At 43.3% G+C, this 22884-nt stretch overlaps 1 protein-coding gene across 1 annotated transcript; it reads right to left on the bottom strand.

Annotated features, from left to right (window-relative positions):
- Positions 1-895: 895 nt before the first annotated feature.
- LAMP3 (lysosomal associated membrane protein 3) lies at positions 896-22275 on the bottom strand. Its single transcript, XM_076341294.1, has 6 exons — positions 22211-22275; positions 16910-17685; positions 15339-15461; positions 11761-11818; positions 9541-9708; positions 896-5820 (listed from the first exon to the last, which is right to left on the bottom strand). Exons 1-6 carry the CDS (start codon positions 22254-22256, stop codon positions 5681-5683), a joined length of 1311 nt encoding a protein of 436 aa, XP_076197409.1. The 5' UTR covers positions 22257-22275; the 3' UTR covers positions 896-5680.
- Positions 22276-22884: the final 609 nt, after the last annotated feature.

Raw genomic sequence — 22884 nt, 5'->3', positions numbered from 1 at the left:
CTATCATGCAACCTCCCAACAACAGCCTTAGAGGCATTATAGGAGCCTGCACCCAAAACAGGGTCTGGCTGCAGTTATTAGCCAAATGTAGATCTAGACAGATTTGGTTTCAAGTTTCTCTGAAAAACCTTTAAAGATGAAGCTGAAGAATTTTTGAGTGCCCCCTTTTATTGAGAGGTTTACCTCATGCAGTTGTCCCACAATTACAGTATTTTAAGCTGGCTGTTGATGTGACAAACAGCAAAATCACAGCAAAGTCACATAGAATCATAGACAGGTTTGGGTTGGAAAGGACCTTTACAGATCATCTAGTCCAGCCCCCATCCTTTGGGAAATTCCTTTGACCAACATAGAAGCTGTTGATATCTCAAGTTTATGTGTGGTATTTTCCAAGCTATTTATTTCCTCTAGTTTCCATAACTGCACACTGAAAGGATGCATTCTCCTCAAAAGACTCTTATCGTAATTCCTAAGATTATTATCTGTGAAAGCAGTTTAAACATGAAGTAACAAGCATCCATCACATCTGCTCCGAGTTCTGGTCTGTGTTTATTGGACCAGTAGGAAACAAAAAGAGATCTAGTCATATAAAGAAACATAGTGAATTCAGATACTCTGGAAGTTGTGGGGAGATTAACAGAAAACTGCATAATATTTTTAATACCCTTTTTTTTTTGGTAATGCTGATGAAACAAAGATAGAAATGTCAGATGAGCTGCCCAAGCCACAGAAGAAATAATCATCAAAGTTATGGTTAGGATATAAGCTTATCTGTGTCTGTGGCTTGTGTCCAGAGCCCATGCGACCCTGCCTGTTTGTTAGATTGTACTTGTATTTTAAACAGTTTGGGTGAAACAGCACTCGAGAGAGAAAATAATTGCACAGCAATGCACACTTTAATGACTAAATACAACCTTTATTATAGAAACACCAATAATAGAAAAATAAAGAGCATATCTTACTTCTCATAGCAAATTAATTTTTAGCAACCATGTATTACAGCAAGCTAGAAGTGATCAACGAAACCCTAGTCATACACTCAAGAAGCTAATCTACATCTCCCTTCCTCTTTCAACCAGAGTTAACAGCTGTTTTTTAATTTGGACTTTGTCCATCAGAGAGCAAAAAGGACTGAAAGAAATTAAATCTTGCTTTATAAACTCCTTGGTGATTTGGCTAAGTATGACATCATCATACTCATGGGATGCCCTTGTGTCTTCCTGGGGTGTGCAAGAGACCATAGTAAATGGTCTGGGCTGAGAGCTGTAGCAGAGCATCAGGGAGCCGTAGGGATGTGCTCACCTCCTAATTTCTATGAGTGGCCCCACGGTATCCTGACCAGCGCATGCTTGCAAGCAAGTTAAGCATAGCTTCCCTGATGGGATGCATCATGTCATCGTGATCATTATCTTCTGGTTCAGGGATGGGTTGATCTGAGTCCACAATGGGGGGGAAAAGTGAGCTAGGGCTGATGAGACCAACATTGCTGGTCACTCTCAGAGCCAGCTGCAACCTTGCCCCCTCCCACAGCAGACTCTGCTCTTCTCTCAGCTCTCTGGGTACATGGGCTCATGCTGACTATATGAAGGTTTTTGGCATGCAGATTTTTAGGGCAGGTTGGTTGGTGAACCCCTGTCCCAAGCAGTGAGCAGGTTGCTGAACAAGAGTCTGACTATGGCAAAGAGCAGCCCTGGAAGGGAAGCAATCTGCCAGGCTTAGAAAATACCGTTTTCATTTACATCCAGACCAACAGGAAACAAAGAAACTGTGCCCTGCTGCCCATGGTATAATTATTATGGCCCACCTAGTGTACAACTAGTTTATCGTAAGAGGCTCTTCTTTGTCTGGTGCTCCTTCAGGGACTTTTTGCTCAAAATGTTTCCTTGGACAAAATGTTGGCAAACTTTGTTGGGCAAAGTCTGGCAGCCAAGACCAATTACACCTATAGAGAGTTTTCCCACTGGGAGGAGGACCTCAAAGCAACTCCATTAGATAAAAAAGTGCCAGCCAAATATCTACCTAAATTCTGGCACAAAATAAATACAGGCATCAGCTTTAAAAGCTGCACGTGGCAACTCGGAGGAGCTGGGCTGTCTAATTCTAACTCAACATTAAATTCAGAGAGGCAACACTCCCTGCTATGCTGGCATGCTGACACGCATCCCTGCTGCAGGCTGTTCGTGTGTTTTGTGGTCAGGGAAGAAGGTGATGGCATGCAGGCTGGGCTGCAGGTGGGAGGAAGGTTGCACATTAGGGGCTGGGATCTCCTGATGCAGTAAGGAATTCTCCAGTGGATCCTCTACCATTATAAAGTACTAACTCCATTGGATTCAGTTTGCTGCATGGTGGCATCATTTCATTGGACCCTCCAATTGTTTCATTGGTTTGTACCACGGGCACTTCACCTGTGCCGTTTAGAGCAAGCCCAGAGTATTATTCATGTAGAAAGGGCAGTATGCAGCTTCATAAAAATAGCAAACAAATAATAGAAACAAAAAGCATAAGAACAAGTCAGGTAAACCTGAATCCAAACGTTGTTCAATACCAACAGTTTGATTTGCTGTAGAAAGAAAAAAGTGGGGGGGGGGGAAACATTAACTTTGCATCATCGGTAAAAATGCCAGAGGGCACAAGGTTAAACACAGAATTATCAGTCGTTAAGAACAGTTTTCTCTCCTCTTGTTGCTATCAAACATTAAAAGACTGAATATTGACATAAAGAGATTTTTCAGTACAGACCATAACAAGAAAATGCTATATCCATATCAATAGAAGTAACAAACCGTACAGATCACGCAACCCAACAATCCAAAGAACATGTGAAACAGGACTAAGTTTTGAACAGGAAAGATGTCTATTGATCACTAGTCAGAATGGCTTAGGCTCAGATCATGTGCGGGGCTGAGCTTTTTAGGCAGTGTTTGTTGTTAAAATGTCCACATGTAACAGTTTGGGATGATAACATCACTATTGCATACTTAGGCTCATTTTCGAATGGAAGCTCTTCCATATATTTACCTTTCCTGCTGGACACCTCGTCAATTCTCTTGTTTTCAAAAAATGTGATTGCTTTAATCAAGTATAAAAATCTGCTTTCTAAACAACAGGTTAATAGTATTAACTAACCCTGAGAACTAGAGGGATCTTACTAATCCAAGGGCCTGAACAATGCCACTGAGTTCAGTGGGCTGCTTGTCCACTAAGCAGGGGGGAAAGGAGGAAGGGTGAAAATAATCTAGATAAAGTTCACTAAGCAATATTAACAGCGCTGGAGCCTTTTACAAAATAATAATCCAAACACTCAAATTTCAGTTTGTATTCAACTGAATACAGTTCAAATCACTGTATCTGTATTAAAGGTTTGAAAGTTTGGTATTCTGTTTCTTGTGCTACTTTACCTTATAATCGTATTGAACTGCCTCCCTTGCTCACAGCTGGTTCTGACTTCCGTCTTATGCTTCTCCAAAAGTGCTTCAAAATTGTCTTTATCTTTCTTATTTATTGGTTCATTCAGACCCAAAGGGAACATTTCTGGAGACTGTTAATTACTTCCACAGCTACATATTATGTCAATTATGGAACAGTATGACCATGTTTCTACTTGACACAGACCAGCATCTTCTAGTAATTCATGGAATGGAAGGATTTCTTTACTTTCTTGATTTAAATAAGTAAACTCTCAATGGTTAAATACTAGTAAAATATCAAAACTATTTTAAAAATACTTAAAGGAAATTAAACTCACAAGATAGTATCATCAGTTTTACCCAGTGAAAATCCAGTGAAGTTTCATCACCATTAATAATTGCTCAGGATTTGGGCCATTATTAATGGAATTAAATTATCTCCCAGCATCTCTATTTTGTTTAGATCCAGATTAAACTAACAACAAGGCATTTTTGCAGATAACTTCAGTCTTTCTTTTGTTTAATGGGTGCCATTCCACAGTCCTTTTCCAGGCAAAACTTTTATTGGTAGAATTTAAGTTATTACCTAATGACTTAAACTTAAACTTAAACTCCTAAGGGAGAAATGTGCTCTTATTTAATATTATTTTCTCTTCTGTAAATGTTTTTATATATAATTTCTTACCATTTTGATGTATTTTGCTGCAGTGAACAGATTTGTATGTGGTGTGTGCACGTCTGTGTGTGTATGTGCACGTTTGTGCATATGTTTAGCTTTGTAAATCTTTCGTGACAAGGAGATTTTCCTTGTTACAACAAAGAGAGTTTGTCCAAGGCCTGTGCAAGCTTTTAGTTCCCACCGAAGTCTTGAACATACAGCATCAGTGGATTTCCATTTACTCATGGGCTTTGTGTAGGTCTGCCACAATTGTGGCCACTTAATCCCTGGCATTTTCAGTGAGCGTGGTATCTTCCCAGATTAAGAGAGATCACAGTGCTGCCATCTCCGTGGAGGGACAGTTATTGAGTTCAGTGGCAGTCACTGTAACAGGTCCACGTCTGAATAGGAAGTGGGTGATTCATGAGCTCTCACAAGACCGCAAAATATTAAGCTCCTTGAATTTATCAAGCATTCACCCCAGTCCCCATCTATTGCACTGGCATCCTCAGCACCGGCCCATGTGTCACAGTGCTTTCAGACCCTCATGTTAGCTTTTTCCACGTTGTGTTGCAAACATGTGGCAAAGGGATGCTGTGCCTTGAGCGCCCATCGACAAGTGGGATGGCTTGGCCTGGTGTGGCAGATGGATGGAGTTACTGCCTGCCTAGTTCCGCTGCACAGGCATCTCAGCTGCCTGTCAATCAGCTCCTGAATTGTGCAGTTTACAACATCACACTTCAGGATAAACTTACCAACATCAGACTGCTCTAATGTGCTGTGCTCTATGCAGTTCAAGAATTATTGGCAAGAAGCTCAGACATCTTTGCAGCAGGGCTGAGACAAGCAATGACAAGTGATAATTTTGGAACCTACTGGTCGGGCAGACCCTGTATGACCTCAGTTGGGTAATCTTCTCTTATTTGCATACACAGTCACTGGAAACTAGAAAATTTTCTAAAAATACTGCCTCTAGAGTGAGAGTCACATATGACCACTGTGTTCTTCCGAAGGGCTTAGTAGGAAAAACCAAGAACTTATGAAATGTAACCCTGATATTTACAGGACAGGTGAGAACTTGCTTATGAATGGAAGTCACTTACACTTGCCCTGAGACTTCAGCATACACAATGTTCCCACAAGGCTTCCACTGAGCTGTGATTTAACAGGGTTGTCTGTAGCTGTGGACCTCTGGTTTATTCACTTGAAGGTCGTATCACTGGACTCATCTATTTTAATAAATCTAAATGCCATCTTCAAGAAACCTGATGGATTTTCTGGGGGATAGTGATACTGTCCGCTTTAAGCTATTTTTAGGCATCTGACTTAGGTGGTCTGAATTGCCTCCTTTGTTGATAATATAAACAATTTAGGCTCCTCACTTTGGTCCTCTGGACTACATCTAAATTAGATGCTAAAAATAGCCTAAAGTAGATGGTGTGAGTTCTCTCCTTCCCACCTTAAAGAAATCGCTTCCAGAAATATTCATTAGCTTTAAACACATGGTGTCATCCCACTTAAAAATATGTCTTCAGGGCAATGAGATTGCCAGGTAGAAGCTAAAACTCCTGTAACTTCTCTACTTGCTACGCACATTTGGAAGTACAAGGGCACCTCAGATACGTTCGTATCCTCTATGCGGCTTTCTTCTGGAAATCAGGAATGTGGCAAACACAATGACAAACAATCCCAGGATACTCAGGCCCACCGCGATGGGAGCTGCTTTGCTGTTTTTATCAGGAAAACATTCTTCTTCTGAAAGTAAAAGGAGATCAGAGAATGTGTTACAGCAGAACACTGTACTCCTAGACTATACATCTATATTCCAGAAAAGTTAGCAAATACAAGCCAGAAGTTCTCAAAACCTTGTTTCCTTTTTTCTTTCTTTCTTTTTCCTGAGCTATAGTTAATACATTTTTATCTGTGGTGAATCTTATCTCAAGAAAACTATACTTGCCCCTTTCGAAATAGCTACATGCTTCACTGGAGAATGACTCTGCTCTTCCATGTCCACAGTAATTGTTTTACCATCAAGATCAGTACATACACAGCAGGAGATTTTTCTTGCTGGTAGCAGATGTGGAGCATCACACTACAAAGTGCAAGGCTCAAAATAAAGAGCAAGACACATCCTGCACAGACAAAAACTGCTCCTATGTGGCACCTAATTGCTTCTGCCCAGTAAAAAGTATCAGGCCAGAGACAGGAGCCCATAGTCCAGGACATCATTAGCACAGCAAGGATCCTAGCTAAGTCAGTGTTTCCTAAGAAAAATCAAATTCTAATTGTTCTCTGTGTTTAATTCAGAATATTTGTGGATAATTGTGGCTAACTCAGAACATCAAGAGATTATGAAGGCAGAAGCCTTGGACTTAGTCCAGGGGGTTGCTTTAGCAGTACCATTGTAATTTTATTGTACGTATGATGATATCAGAAAAGGTTTTGACACAAATAGTATCTTTTAAGAACCATCCAACGATATATTCACTCCAAACATACCTCTTAGCTACAGAGAGGCCAAATCCTGACTTCCTAAGCCAGTCCCTACCCAAATGAATATTCAGGTCATCTTCTGATTAAATGAAAACTTATTATGTAAAAATGAACTTCAAGATTGGGGTAAATTGGCGGCTTCCCTATGGCGAGACTGCACCATCTGGGTCACTGACATAAATGGAATATTTACCCAACTAACAATGGCAGGATCAGTCTCAAAGTCACAATACAACAAGTGTAGCCCTGGAGTGAAGGGAAGGTCTGGGAATGATCACTAATGTGTTATCCCAGAATTGGATCAGACCTACATCTTCTGTCTGATCTATAGGAATCGTCTTTCCTTGGGCTCCAGGGAAAGAAAGACCTCTGGCATGATGCTCTGAGTAGCATCTGAGTAGCAAACTATCGTCTAAGTAGGGTAGCTTGATCAGCTAAACCCCAAAGTATATCACAGCTTAGCAGTGAATCCAATTTATACCTAAGGTTTAAGAGAGATCCAACAGCCTCTACCTCTTTAATTTCTTGTGACTATTGCAAGGCAGATTTCGACAGCGCTCTAAGACAAAGGCCTCTGTTGTTATTGTCTAATTCTGATGACTATGCTGGCACAGATAGTAGCTTAGCTTGGGCTTTTCCCCAATGGGAGTCTTTACGCCAACGGCAGGCAGTTAGCCCAGGGAGCATGTGGAGTGCATGACATCATGTCACAGCTCCAGAGCCTCCACGCAGCTCTCCCCAAAATCTGATCCTCTTCTCCTCTCATCCAGATGGTCATTTCATGTGATGCAATGCCACAAAGCCAAAGGCATCAGCATTCCACTAGATGCTGCCTTTTAAAAGCTTTGTCTGATTAATGCAACCTGCTGTTAAGGAAGTGAGCTGAAAATTATTTGTATTTGAGTATTGCAAACGCCAGAGATGTTTGAATTGGCCATTTCGCTTTGACAAAACCTTGGGCTATGAACTCTAGGAATTGTTTCTGATATACTGAAGTGCAGTTCAGGAGACACCTTTACAGCTTTCCAGACTCAAACAGGCCAAGCTATTGTAACGCTGCTGCAGTCTGTACAAAATTGTAAGGAACTTGAAACCAGAGATCATTAATGTTTTCTTTTTCTTCCCCCTTTAAAGATAAGCAAATCAGGAGCAACAGAAGTGAAACTACCAGTATTGAGAAACCTGAGGGGAGGAGGCTGGTGATGTGTATAGAGTCATTCCTTCACTGGGGATTTTGTCTTTCAAAATCTGCATACACAGCAGAAGTACGTAACAGTTTCATAACTATTTCATGGCCCCTGGGGAATGATTTCAGAGGTGGTAGCTGCTTTCTCAGCCCTTTGATTAACAGCAAAACTAATTAATTTTGTATATGGTATTGATTAGCAGAGATTAGCCTGACCTTGGGGGGAGAGAGAGAGTCTTTCTAAGCTCTGTCTCTGCTAGAGGTGACGCCATACCAAAAGCCATATCTGAACTCATTCATTGTACAAATTCAAATGGGAATTTGGGGACCAGGTGGGATCCTATGAGTTGTTCCAGCTTGGTTTTATCCTATGAAAAAAATCTTCATGAGAATGAGAGCATAGATTGGATTCTCAGTGTGGCTTTTAGGAACTTAAAGTATATAAAAAAAAAAGTCCATGTCTTAAAAAAGCCCCAGATGTTGTTTCCCATTATAATTCCTTTTAGAATAAGAAGGGCAGCCAAAATATTGAGCTAACAAAAGAAGAATCAGTCAACCAAAGCCAAACTGAGTCAAAAGACAGATCTAAAGTAAAAAGAAGAATACAGGGGCAATATTTTGTAAGCACGCAGAAAGTCAAATGTTGGAAGAAGGAGATGTTTTATTAGTGCATATGAAAGGCTGGAGAGCTGATAAGCCTATCTGTCTACCTGAGTTCTTGTATGGAAACACCCTGAGAGGAGGGGGGTGATTCCCCACAGAAATGTGAAGATGTACAATTTGAAAGAGACCACAGGGTACCATCTAGTCCACCTCTCTGCTTTTTGTAGGATCTTTCATGCATCTCATAAGAAGTAAGGCAGCAGACCGTGAGAGTGTCCATACTGTGGGACATGGGAGTTTCCTGGTGCACCCAGCAGTCCTGGACCCCACACCCCGGCCAGGTCCTGGCTGCATCGCTGGACAACAAACAAGGATGACAACATCTCATTTCCCTGCGGAAGGAACCCCAGGTGTGGGTGTAGGGAAGAAGTTGTGATGAGCCTCAATACATTCTCCCAGTGTGGGCAATCCAGGGACCAGGGGAGTCAGTACTGGCCTGTCTCTGTCTTTTACTAAGCTACATGGTTGCCTCTTTGTGGCTGTACTCAAGAAAAGACAAATTGCAGAGATAAGCGTCACATTTAATTCTGAAACTAGGGAGCATGCCAATTGTGCTTCTCCTCAGGAGTGCATTTCATCATGTCTAGGCACAGCTGCTCTGAAACTATCATCCTGCATTCACAAATATGCCTTATTAGTTGGCAGTTTTGCTGCTGCAGCTGTGGGACATCATGAGTGTCAAGAGCCTTTCAAAATAGCTAAAATCTGACTATGTCAAGAACAGTGACCTTGAACTGAACTGTACATATTAGGGGTTTGGGCAATGCAGTGGTGGTGAACACACTTCTGCTTGCTCTGGGAGAAAACGGGTGAAGAATAAAATGGTGGCTGTAGAGTTGAACATTTTTAATGAGAAGGTGAAACAGAAGGTATTGAATATAGGAGGGAAAGGTACTTTTCCATCTTCCGTAGGTATTAGCAGTGTGTTGAAAATGACTCAGAAAAGGGTGAGAATACAACAGCAGGCAGGTTACAGTATTTGGGAGCTATTACAAATTGCTGTGATTGTGCTATAGCTGTAATAGGATCACCGCATGTGTATGGTTATAATCTAGCAGAAGGAGATACCTCAGGCTAGCAGAATGCTGACATGTAGATCTTGGAAGGGTGGAAAAGGTATCCTTTCTACTTACCTTTTCCAAACTGGTTACCAACAATATCAAATGCCTGCAGCTGCATATTAACGAAGAGTAGCTGGAAGTTCTTCTCCAAGCTGAAGGTTTGCTTGCTGGCACACTTAAAGGAATTCCCCAGCTTTGTTGTAAACAGCTTCTCATGTATGGCTGCATAGTAAAGCATACCTGGAGGCCATAGAGAGACAAATGAGAATCTGCACTAACTCTGTTGGAACCAACATCTTTCTGAGATAAAATGGAGGATCCCCGGTGCTTTGGCAGAGCAGCAGTCACAGATGTGACTAAAGCATGGACAACAGGTTGCCCAGAGAGGTGGTAGATGCCCCATCCCTGCAAACATTCAAGATCAGGTTGGACGGGGCTTTGAGCAACCTGATCTAGTTGAAGATGTCCCTGCCCATTGCAGGGGGGTTGGACTAGATGACCTCTAAAGGTCCCTTCCAACCCAAACTATTCTGTGATTCTATGATTCTACATTTTCCCCATAATGTATCAGTTACATTTCTTCCATGTTTAAATGAGTGCTTTAATTATCAATGGGCAACTCAGCTGAGCTTGGGTCTGAAAAAGTGGCTAAAATTTCAGATGCTGCTTCATATTTTAACAATCTGAGTCTGCAAGAGGGGGTTAGGATTCTCGCAGGAGCAGACAACTATCTTAGGTCTCCAGCATGGCTATTTCCAGACAAAACAGAGATACCATCTCTAGCATGGGAATTTGACATATCTAGTCTATATTGCTTTATGTATTAAATATGTTTTTAAACATATTTCAGTGTCACAGTACTTTACGGAAAATATGGCTCAAGTTCAAGGCATGAAAAGATCTTGTAGCCTGGGCATGTCCTGGATGCATACCCTCCTTTGAAAGCAGATATACCAGTTTAAGACAAAATCATCCACATCACCAACTCTGCATCACTGTATCTCGACCACATCTGCCAGCATACCCCTGGTCCCCTTCAGTCTAAATCAGTACACCAGTGTGTACTGATACAGTTAATTCAGTAATTTTTATCTTAGAAAAAGATACAGGCTTGCTCACTGCAAAAATACTGCTGGTGGACTGTGAAATGACAACATCTGGCACAGAGGCTGTAACAAACAGCCGGGGAGAACAAAGTCTCTTGCCAGCACCACTGTGGAGGATTCAAAGTATATTTGAAGATTTTAAAACTTATGATTAAGCCGATTAGTTTGTGTTTGCTGCAATTTGCACTTAGCAATGCACAGGAAAACTCTGATCATCTAGACTGAGAACATCCCTAGCAGACGTGTCCTCTGGATCAGCTTTTCTTTTACTTTAATTGCTGTAGATCAGAATAGGCTCCACTTGAGTTAATAAAAGTGCTCATCGGTGAGAAGAAAAATTAGGACACACCTGGTCAAGCTCCTGATTTGTTTTTCTTCTTTCAGGGACAAAGGTCAATCCAAATACTTATGAGTAACAAGCAGAGAAGTGACATAATATAGTCGTTAACCTGTCACACATTTGATAAATTAGGAAGAATTTGTGCAAAATTAATGTCAGAGAAAATCTGAAGTGGTGGCTCAGAATTTTTCTCTTTGACCTAAATGATGTTCTCTTAGCATTTCTTGGAAGGTAGCATCTGGGGCAGCTCCTGACTGTTCAAATGGCGAGAAGCAGGGCTATATAAGAAAAAGAAAATCCGATCGCTAGAGAAGAGCACAGACAAGGTCTAGGATTTCAGCATAGTTTTAAGAACCTCAGCCTGTGTCCAGTTCTTATTTTTGCCAAATCAACATGTCAGACATGCCTCCTCTCCATATTGGTGTATTTGAAATCTGGATCCAGCTCTGCATTTCCATGACCCAGATACTGTATCCATTTAGTTTGCGTATTAGACTGGAAAGATGCATGCAACTGAACTGGATTCACAGCATTTTTGTGTGGTTGCACATAAAAACTTTAAGGACTGTTTTGTATATTAAATTTGGGTTTGAAGTAATCTCTATTCTGAAAGAGTAATGAAAGGCAGGGAAAGTTTTTGAGGACAAAAGGAAAATTGAACAATTCTAATGAAACTGCAGCCCAGTCCCTTCTCTTCCATTTTCATGCCGTAAGATTTAGGTGAATGATGTGTTGAAAGCCTGATAAAATACATAATTTGCAAGATTCAGTGTTTTAAAGATATGAAAGCCTATCACACACCCAGCACAGTTTGATATAAAATTAAGACAATGTAAAATCACTGACCTTCAGAAGATAACTGTAATCTGCTCTCAATTTTACTGACATAGTACATTGGAGCTTGCTGCAAAAGAAGATATATCTTTATTCATAATACATCCTCATATTTGTGGAAAAAAAAAAAATAAATACAGTTCACCACAGCAAAATGGTCACAAAGAATTTCCCAAAGAAACACATTTTAAAGCATCACCTTCAAGACCCAAGAACCAACTTGCTTGGATTTATTGCTTTTTCTTTTCCAAATCACTCCATCTAATAGGTAAGAAGCTGGTGTAATGCAGCAACCTCAGCTACATCACCAATTCTGCTCAGGTCTGTGAAACTGGACCATGCAGGCGTGATTTTGCACACACTGCTTAAGCTAGACATTTGTGTGATACTTGTGGTAACCAAAAGTAGGAGGGAGTTAAGCAAATATTATACATTGCACAAATTAACAGGCATGTGATAAGGCCAATTTATTTTTATTCATCTGTTCTGCTTTCATTGAGAGTCCCTACAGTGCTCTCATGAGTAATCTTGCACTGAACTCATCCACGCTGACCTGCACTCTGACTGTTTGCAGGACCTAAGCTGACACCTTTAGAAGTACTTGGGACTTGGCACTGCAGCGCACTTTATGCATAGATGCCCTTCGCGTGAGCAAACTGCAAAAAGCAGCCGTGCTTCTGTGTTCATCGTTGTTTTGAACTAGAAGTCAGCAACAAGCTGAGAGCCGGGAGCTCATCTCATGCTAGTACCACTCATTTCCTATTTTGTCTGCCAACAGCAGTCACTACAAATGAGGAAACAGCAACCTGGATGTGTCTGTGTAGGGGGGAAATAACTGTTCTTTCCACCCTGCAGACACCGTCGGTGCTGGCTGTTTTTTTTCATATGCCTACAGACTGCTGACATGGAAAGCACCTGGTAAAACAGCATAGAGCAAAATTTCCAGCTGACTGTCCTGCCTGCATATGCCCTAAAAGCCTGGTGCAAGCTGAACGCTGTCCTCCCCAGGACTGTCACAAAGTGAGAGCCAGCCCTAGGAGCTTTTCCCTGGTAGCAGTGTTGGAATATAATGTGAGTCTTTATGTAGCAGCCCTACTATTCATTTTAATTCCAGCTGTGAGCACACGGGGACTGGTGAGTGCAGCTGGTGGATAAATGGCAGCAGACATGAATGTCTCCTGTGCACCCAGTTTTAACATTATGCAGTTTAAAAGCTGGTAGGATGGATTGGGACAGTTTAAGAAAGAAGTACACCAGAGAAGAGGTTCTCAGCATTATTCCTACTTAAAGACATAAATAGGTCAAATATTACCCTTTTTTTTGGCTGCAGCGCTATATTCTGTTTGGCTACAGTTAATAACTTTGCTTGGGGAAAACACCTGCTCCTACTTCACATCTTGTGGGTTGGTTACAAAACTTCCTTTTTTCAAGTTCTTTGCAAAAAGCAGCTGGCAGTGGTGAGTACTGAGCCAGCCGCTCACCTCCCACTACCCCACACCAGCACTGCAGCCCTGGGGCCTGATCCAGCCTCTCTTTTACCAGTGAAAATCAGAAGTGCCATCGCTGGAGCACTCCTGGTTCAAAGCAGTTAGAGAGGCTGTGGGGGCCAAACACAAAAACCAGCAGCAAAATGATTTCTCATTGACTTGAATTTCAAAGAAGTCTAAGCCGAGCCCTGCTGTGCTCTTGAGGCTTATCTTTAAATGAAGGGAGGATTGTCTAATGCTGTGCCAATAACCACCTTTTTCAGGGCAAGACAGGTCAAGTACCTCCTAAAGGTTCACATCACTCTCCTTAGCACTGCTGCGAGCTGGGGCTTTCATGGGTACTTGAATCACCGGAGTTTTTCTAAGGATCCTTGTAACACAGAAAATGCTCCCCTTGTTGCAGGAAGCATACGTTTAAAGCAAACACTCATGGTCTGAACTGATCGTTTGTTTTAAAACAGCTCCTTGATTTTTAACCTCATTTTACCTCTGTAGCTTTTAGACAACTTTTTGCCATAAACTAAAATCAAGGTGATTATTAATTGATATCTTTTCTCTGCTCAGGCGTTAATGACCCAGGCGTGGTATAATTTGCTGTTGCCTCTTGGACTTTCTATGGAAATGACTGATTAACCATTTGTACTTTTCTTAATTGTCACTAATTTGAGCTTGGAACCAGGCTGTAAGATTGACATTTTGGCTTGATTAATTGAAGGACACAGATCAGCAGTGATGGCCAGATGCAGCTCTGAACTGTTATGGAGCTCCAGGACATGGCCTTAATGCATGTTACACTCAGTCAGAGTTTGATGGGATCCAACCCGTGCCGTATTCCTCCCTGCCCATTAATGACTTTATACACAGTATTAACTTCTGTCTTTAGCCCTGCTGGCATCATGACCCAGCCCTTATTAGCTTCCAGATAAATAGTACTGCGTGCTGCCTCCCAAAATGTGTAAACCCTGTAAATGTCTGAGGAAGCAAGAGGATGGCTGCACTCAGCAATTTTCTCCTGTGGTTATAATAGCAGCAGCGCTCTTGGTAGCTTATGTTAAAGCCTCATCCACATACGATGTGGTCCCAGTGGGGAACGTGGTATCAATAGATGCAATGTCAAAAAGAAAGCTCATTTTCCACTATGTAAGCAGGACCTCTCTCTTGCCCAAGTTTCTGTGTGTACTTATGTCTCCCTGGTGTGGTGCATTTTAAGAGCACTTATCAACAATTTTGTTGTTGTCGTTCACTTGTTTGGATTTTTCCACTCAGAAATTAGATGAAATTAGGCCCCTTCAGCTATGGATGGGCCGTGGCTCCTGGGCACTTACAACTGCATAGGCTGCCCTTTGGATTTAACAACCACAGCTGGCTTTTGGCTGGGCAGTTGTGATACTTGGCATTTATGGGAAGCAAATGGCTAATCTCACCTGCATTCAGGTGGTCCCTGAGACACCATTTCGTAAGAGCAACTCGATAGTGTGAGTCAGAGCTCCAGGCACACACACCTTGTTCCTGCCCAGGGACTCCAGTCCCAAACCCATTCCCTCTGTCCTGCTCCAATGCAAACAGCAGACCTGTCTTCCCTCCCACTAGATTTTTACCTATGTAAAAATGAGATGCAGATTCTGTTTGGGGCTATTTCTAGACTTTGTGTTGCTAGACTGGTAGCTTTAACACTGTTCTCTAGGACTTTGTATCAAAGGATGGCAAGGCACTGTACTTACCCTTCATCGCACATACGAACCTTTCCAAACTCAAAGTTCAAATAGCCAAGACCTGATCTGACATTGAACTTAGCCCTGCCCTGAGCAGGGGGTTGGACCAGGTGGCCTTCAAAGGTCTTTTGCAACCTGAATTAATCCATGGTTCCTCTTGGGAAGGACAGGAGTAATAATGCCTTATATACCAGTGAAAAACTAGCATAGGGATGAATGAAATGCCTTTTCCCACAGCACAAGCTGCATCAAAGGCAGCCTGAGTTCCAGCTCCCCAATCCTGAACACTCCTTCCCTCTTGTTCTGGTTTCAGCTGGGATAGAGTTAATTTTCATCCTAGTCAAAAACCTAGTCCAGCTGAAACCAAGACACCTCTAAATGCAACAATTACCTTTACAAAGATGAAGTTTATAAACCCTCCACTGAAAGTTATGTTCAGCTCAGACTGCACCATCCCACAGCTGCCAGATGTCTGTGTTGCACTGGGGTCGACAGTCGTGTACTCGGTCTGCTTCTGTGGAGAGAAGAGACATTGCAGGGCTGCTGCTGAAGAGGAGGGAAAAACTTAATAAGAAACACATGGAGATTTATAGCTGCCTTTTTTTTTCAGACAGGCTCTGTGTGGCTGAATGAACAGGGCAGCGGCAGTGGCAGTCTAATCGCTGGCTGCCGGTGTCATTCCCCGCTAGAAAACCAGCACTAGCACTTGTCTAACACAGCACCAGTTCCAGTGTGTTAAGCTGGCAGAAGATAATCATTTTCTGCTCATTCAGTGAACTGATATGATTCAGAGCAGGGTCAGATGAACACCAGTGGTAATTTAAAAAAAGGGAGCAGTGGGAACTTGTGCCTGAAGGCAGAGGAAAGATCAAGACAGAGGTTAGATTGGCTTCGGCGTGTTGCTCCTTGTATCACCCTGGCCTCCTCCTCATGTCCTGCACAGTTCATCCCTAGCATCAGCCAACCCACGTTGTAGCCTGAAAGGAGAGCTCTGGGGCCCTGAATACACAGTTTGGCTCCTTCAGTCTCATCTCATACACACCTTTTGTAATAAACATCTCACTGTGGTCTGGTGAGGTTGGGAACAATGCTCCCTGCCTGGCTTCGGACAGGACAAGGGATAAAAGACATGTAGATGTGGTACTTAGGGACATGGTTTAGTGGTGAACTTGGCAGTGTTAGGTTTACAGTTAGACTCAATGATCTTAAGGGTCTTTTCCAACCTAAATGGTTCTATAATTCTATGAAAATTACTTTCACCAACGTTAGATACTTATCCCATGTTAGAAATATTCAGACTGAAGGCAAGAATATTTGGATTTCTAATGGGGATGGCTCAAGGCATATGAACTCCAGAGCCTGAGGATGTAACCCCACATACTGTATTAATGGAGGTTACAAAACCTTAATTCTGAGGGACATAAACACCATTTTGGGTTTTATGACATCTTGTGCTGAATCATTCACAGTGGATCACTGCTAGGAGAGGGTACCAGCTCCCCTGCTCTGACCCAGCCTGGCAGTTCCTGTGATCCTAAAATCTCCACGTGTCAGCATCAAGACAACCCACCTCTGAATCCAAGTCTGAGAGTTGACAATTTCTTGCTTTCATTGCAACTCGCAATGTCAAGGCCTTCACTGAAGTCAATTCAGATTTTAACTAGTCTCCCATTCTGGGAAACACAAGTAACACTGAAGCCTGACCTGCCCTCCCAAGTATTGCTAGCACAGATAGATCGCTGAAACAAGAAAGCACCCATACGTCCCACTGACATCATCATACAAGCCAAAGTACAGCATCTCATCTGCTGTGGCATAGAAAAGGCCTTGGACTGGTAGCAAACCACTTATTTTTATCATACAAGCTAACTTCTGAAAATTGCTTTGAAAGAAGAAGAAAAAATTCCAGCTAATGAAGAAATAGTCGTTACAAAGCTCAGCCTTGTAGTGCTTCCACCTCACCGTCTGTGTATTTTGAGCCATCAGTTGCAAACCCATGACTGCTTTGATGCAGGTCCCGTTCCCACTGGAAACGGTGTATGTGCCAGTGGGGATGGGAGAAGGCTGCGGTGCAAGAGTGGGTCTCAATGTCATCGTAGTAGATGGGATGGTTGTTTGAGTCCCTGGACGAATGGTTGTTGTGTTGGTCATGGCTGTGGCTGTTGGACTTTTAGGCACCGTTGTTTGATTTCCTGACCCTGTGGTGGGCTTTACAGTTTGCATGGTGGTGGCTGCAGCTGTCATTTGTGTATTTGGTGTTGTATGCTTTATGGTTGTGTTTGTGGCTGCCGCTGTCATTTCTGTGCTCACATGTGTTCTGGCTTGCTTGGTTGAGGACATAGGGTGCACAGTTGTGTTCTTCACTGCAGGCGTAACCGTTTCCATTGCCTGGGTTGTAGCCTGATCAGCCGCAGTTGTGTTGTCTGCTGATGTTGTGGATACCACCGTGGGAGATTTCTGGCCGGTCACTTGTATGGTGGTTGCTCCCGCCTGGGCTGTTGTGTGATGGCCTGGTGCTGTTGTTACCTGACGCTGGTCTGTTGTCTGCACAGTTGTTCTATGGCTTATGGGTGTTGTTTTAAGAGAGCCTGTGCTGTTAAAATGAACTGTGGTGCCTTGATGGGGTGAAGAATGATAAAGGGAAAGTGGCTGAGCAGAAGTAGCCGTATGGTGGAAGGATGTGGTTTCTGGAGACAGTTTGACCCGCAGGGCCACTTCAGCAAAGCAGGAGGAAAATGCTGCAAAGAAACAAATAAGTCAGTAGTCCAGAAACCTTTATGGTTAACATTTCTGTTGATACCCGCAACATAACTGCACTGATTTTGTTATCAAATGGGTGATACAATTTTATTCTTCATTTGGCTCCAGTCATGATAGGAGAGTGAAAGCAGACATGCTGTAGGACTATCCATAACTTTTCACCGCTCCCCCAGTCTTCACACCTCTGAATACACCCATTGCAGTGGAAGCACATTGGCTCCCAGCTCCCCACACGCTGCTTTTAAGGCTGAAGAAGCCGGAGGATGCTGGAGGCATGAGCACACCTTGCACAATCCCCATGCAGCACAAGAATTCCCTTGCAGGCAGTAGTACAGCAAGATTTGCTAGAAGCAAATTATCAAGGTCTAAGGAAGATGAAGTGGGTGTAACAGGCGAAGGGGTGGTTGGTTACTTACCAACAAAGCATGGGGAAAGGGAACATTTTGTGTGTGTGAAGGAAGTGAGGCAGCGTAATGGTCTTACAGTGAATCACAACAGTCTGGGAAACCGGTCTGGGAGACAGGGAAATTCCAGATATTTATTTATGGTTTTGTTGTAGCCATGCCATCTTGAACCCTGAAGTTCTTCCTCCTGGGAGGTACCCAATGGGATGCTCCAAACTACGAAAGACCAGCCCTCTTAGCGATGGGCTTTCAGCAATGAGAAACAAATTTCAGGGTACAGCATCCAGGGGCTTTTTGGACCACATCTAAAAATAGTCACAGCACCAAAATTATGTTTCCATCTTACAACATTTACAGAAACATTTCCCTTGCAGAACTGGAAAGAAAATATCTGGCTCCTAAATGTAAATAATGAAGTGAAGAAAAAGTGGGAAAAGTACGTTGTAGCATAGATGGTCACAACTGTTCTGCGTGAGTCTTTGATTGTGAGTATGCACTCTGTAAAGACAAGGTCAAGCTAAAAGAAATCATAAATCACTGAGATATATGAATTCCTTGATGGGCACGAAGCTTCAGGTGTAGTTAAATGCTTTACTGCCTAAATTAGCTGGAGGACAGAGATGAATTCTCCAGTTTGGAGACAGAAGGGACCCAGAAGTCCAAGACAGCTCATATTCCTAGCAGTACAGCTCCACAGAGGACACCGCAACACATTGTCTGAGAAGTTTATTGTATGCTGTTTTTTCCAAATATATTTCTCATGAATCGGTATCAAAGCTTTGTGGCAGGCAGGTTGCTGCGATTTGGATTTTAGGATCGATTAAGGCCAGAGGCACATTCAGAGTGGAAATGGCTGAAATCTCACAAGCTCATCTTCCTTTCATTTATTTATTTTCACTCATCATGAACAGAGAACTGCAACAGCAGCTGAATTCACAAAATCTTACCATTTTAGGATACATATAGACTACATCAGAATAATAAAACCTACTGGGTTTTGAATCAAATTCAAGATCGAAATGAAAGAAATGAGAACAGATGTATAGATCTGAACCCACACTTCAATTTTCCCTTAAAATGGCTATGCTAGAGAAGAGCAGAAGTGTAGATGTATACTCCATATTCCTAAAATTGCCTGGGTTTCACCTCTGTGCTGTACAGAATATACTTGACTGCCAGCGTAGCTGTTATCATCAAAGAAGGGCAACTTGATACAGTTGAAAAGCCACAAAAATGACAGGACAGATCCCTCTGATTGTGAATTTTATCAGAAGGAAACTAAAAATGCCATAATTAATATGATACTTCAGTTCATTTTCGCACTTTCCCCTAGACTTTACCACACCTGCTGGCAGAGCTGAAAAGCAGGTAACGTATCTCCTCTGCATGCCAGTGGAAAATCAGAGCAGTTGCCGTATACCAGCTATAGGTAGTTGCAGCTAAGTGTACCAGCACGATAAAATCAAAAAAGAAGAAGTTGCAATTTTGACTCTTTTTTCCCCTATAAGATTGCAAAACAACCCGTATTTAAATTTACACAAGTCTTAAATAGTCAGTACTTCTTAGTTTTTAGTTAACAGATTGGTTTCGATTACTGACCAGGTAACACTTCTCTTACAGACATGGAGAGAAACATTATTTCACTAACATTTGGATGCCACCCATAGCTTTTAAATGAAACTTCATTTTCCCCAAAAGGTCATTTCAACCTAACTATTTCTCACTAGAGAAACGTTCAGCCTGACAGGTTCACTGAGGGGTAAAGTCAGAAATGTCTTTGGGGTGATGCATGGCTCATGCTCACCCGGTGACCTGCCAGACCGTTCCTCCAGCCTCCCACGGCTCTCCCCAGCATTTTGGACCCTCTGTCGGGGCTTGGCCACGCTGCTAAACCTGTTGGTTTGGGTCACCTTCTCAAAAGGCATTTGGCCACGTGAGCTCCCAGGGATGGGTAAGGATTGCTCTCCGAATGGTCTTGGCTCTTCTTGAGTGGTTGTTGGAGGTAGTTCGTTAGCTCTGCTGTGCAAAGGGGCAGGAGGGCCCATGGGATGCCTGACCTACCCTCCAACTAAGGCCTGGGAGGCTTCACCACATCTCCTTCGGCGCTGCAGCGTTGCCTCTCTTGGAACCTGGCACAACTTGGCAAAGGAGCCACTTGCACGACTCCCCCCACCGCAGCCCTTTTCACGGCTCTGCCGGCAAAAGGGGCCACAGAGCAACAACGAATTGCAGCTCTGCCTCCCCCTGTTAGTCTCTGTTTCTTTTTTCTGTGAGGCTATCTCAAAACTTCACACGACCAATATTTTGCTCAAGGGATGTGTGCTCCCTGTGGTGCATCTTCCTGGAGCAAGCAGCTGCAATCCCTCATCTCACCTCGGCTTTAAAGTTATGCGTTACAAGTGCCAAGGGTTGCATTTCTGCCCAGCAAGCCTCCATGCATGCAATGCATCAGAACAAAATTCTCAGAAAAGGATCAGGGCAGCTCTCAGAAATTCGCTGTCCCCAATCTGGGCCTGGAGACCCTGTTTTCATGCTTTGGTGACCAGGGAGGGTCAGTCAACGCCAGCAAGGGAACGTCACTGCTGTGCTCCCAGGTGTTACAGTGGGAAGCGGAGCGCTCAGTGCAGTGATCTGGCTGTGACATTTCTCAGCCTGCCGTCCTGTAATGGGGTGGGTGAAAACAACTCTTGCTGGGGATTTTTTCTCCTTCTTGTCTAACCACACACTCATGCTGCTTGGCAGCCCAGCAGGTTTGTTCTGCTTTATGCTGCCCAGAAGAAATGCTCGTGTTTAGCTGACTGATTTTGTGTGGACACAAGAACCTGACCCAGCTCCTACAATCACTGAAAACACTCTCGCCGGCTCCGGCTGCTTTGGTTTGAGTCCTTGAGGAACTGGAAAAGCACCAAGATTTGTCATAGTTTCCCTCCAACACAGGAGCAGTTTCTCAAACCTCCAACCCATCAGACTTTATCCCTTAAACTTTAACTATGTTTAATTCATTATTCTGTGCAACTATGCACAGAAAGACTTGACTTTGTGGCACTAATAAAACATGACAACAAATTACTAAAGGAACAATCAAAAATGGATAAGGAGCTGAGGAAACAAGTTCTTCCTGGTCAAAAAGATCCTTGCTGACCACCAAGTTATTAGTGTTATTTCTCTCAGTCTGATCTCGCTTTCCTTTTGTGTATACATTTTGGGGCTACTTCAGCAGACTCTGGATATGAAGCGGGTGCGGGAAGGCAGAGCAGATATGGCAGGAGCCGCTTTTGGCCAAGTCCCTGGGCTGTTTCCCTGCTCACTGCGCTGCCGCAGTAGAGCTGGGAGGGAGATGGGGGTTGTTACCTGTGTGATCCCTGTACGCCGATGGCAAAACACACTGCAGAAATCCAGCGCCCCACTAGCAAGCTCAAACCTTTAGCCATTACACAGATTAAATCGTGCTCTGTCCTTCTTCACCTGGCAGATTTTGTACCGCTGCGAGCGTTGAGGGACGACTTAACATGCTGGGACACGTATTTGACCAGGCTAGCTCCCCAGATTTTCACAGAGCAGCATTAAGGATTGAACAGTGACTTTGATCTGGTTTGTCGTTGAGCTAAGCCCCAGCCTGCCTCCGCCTTCCCCAAGCCCCCTGCCTCACTCTTGCTTTCCTGATCATGCTCTGCATCTCGCAATGCAGATAAATTAATGACTCGAGCAACGCTTCCTTAGTTTTTCTTCTGCTTGTCTCACTCAAGACCCTCAGTCAGTTCTGCTGGCCTGGGAATTATTTTTAATTAAGAAAAGCAAGCCCCAAAAAGCCTGCTTCTAATACTATTTTGAGCTGACTCCATCACACAGTCAGAGCTTATGTCACCACAGAGTGCAAGGGAAAATACACAGGAAAACATCAGACTAAGTCTATACGTTCTGCAATTAAATGTAGTTATAGTTATTTCTTAGCAGTGGGACTTTATTAAAAGCACCCTTAGTGCTAGCAACAAAACTATTCAAGTTTTCAGTCTGTTAGGTGCTGTCCTGACTGCAAGGAAACAAAACCAGCATAGTCTATCACATTTTTCTGATAGAAATGATGGAGGATGCTACTCACCACAGGCGAAGGTTAGCAAGACGAACTGCCATGCGCTCCTTCCCATGGCCAGCACAGCTGCAGGTTTGACAGATGCTGCTTCTTACCGTGGAGCGGGTGGAAAGGAAATCAAGGTTTCCTGGGGACTGAAAAGTTTCACTTGATGCAGGGAGTGCTCAGTCACATGGCTGGAAAGGAGGTGGAGAGAGAGGGGGGCAGACCAACGCTTCTCGTCTGTAAACTACCACAGAAGGAAATAAATGATGGTTAGGAAAGAAAGTGAAAACAGAAAGGACTGCAGGCTTAACTGGGGGGAAGACAGGCTCTCACTCTGCAGCTGAGACCTGGGGCTCTGCAAGGCCACCTAAAGCTTCATGCTCCTCTCTCCCGTTTTGATAACTCAGTGCAGACCATAGCTATACTCCGGTGGAGACTTAAGACCTGTAAATCACTACTTTCCCATGTGTTCTTTAAAAAAGTACTTTCTTCAGGGCCAAACTCTTATGTTAAGGCACAGAAGCGAGAGGTGTAATCTTGAGCCACCTCTGCAGAGCGCCTGCTAAAAGCGAGATAGGGCTGAACAAAGCCCCAAACGGGCTCTGGTCCCAGTTGGGGACTGTTGGCAGCCTTTGCTGGCTGGTTCAGTCCTGCTCCAAGGACTGAGCTTGTTGAAGGTGGATCGGCTGGGGTGGCTC

This window comes from Aptenodytes patagonicus, chromosome 6 (genome assembly GCF_965638725.1).
Source record: "Aptenodytes patagonicus chromosome 6, bAptPat1.pri.cur, whole genome shotgun sequence".
Lineage (NCBI taxonomy): Eukaryota > Metazoa > Chordata > Aves > Sphenisciformes > Spheniscidae > Aptenodytes > Aptenodytes patagonicus.
The sequence above is the reverse complement of the archived record's forward strand: the minus strand, read 5'-3'. Positions and strand labels throughout refer to the sequence as shown.

Coding starts and splice junctions, on each gene's coding strand:
- LAMP3 (XM_076341294.1), bottom strand. CDS start 22,256: ATGGGAAGGAGCGCATGGCAGTTCGTCTTGCTAACCTTCGCCTGTG. Junction 17,686..22,210: donor CTTGCTAACCTTCGCCTGTG/GTGAGTAGCATC, acceptor GTTTCTTTGCAG/CATTTTCCTCCTGCTTTGCT. Junction 11,819..15,338: donor TAAACTTCATCTTTGTAAAG/GTAATTGTTGCA, acceptor CTTCTTTTGCAG/CAAGCTCCAATGTACTATGT.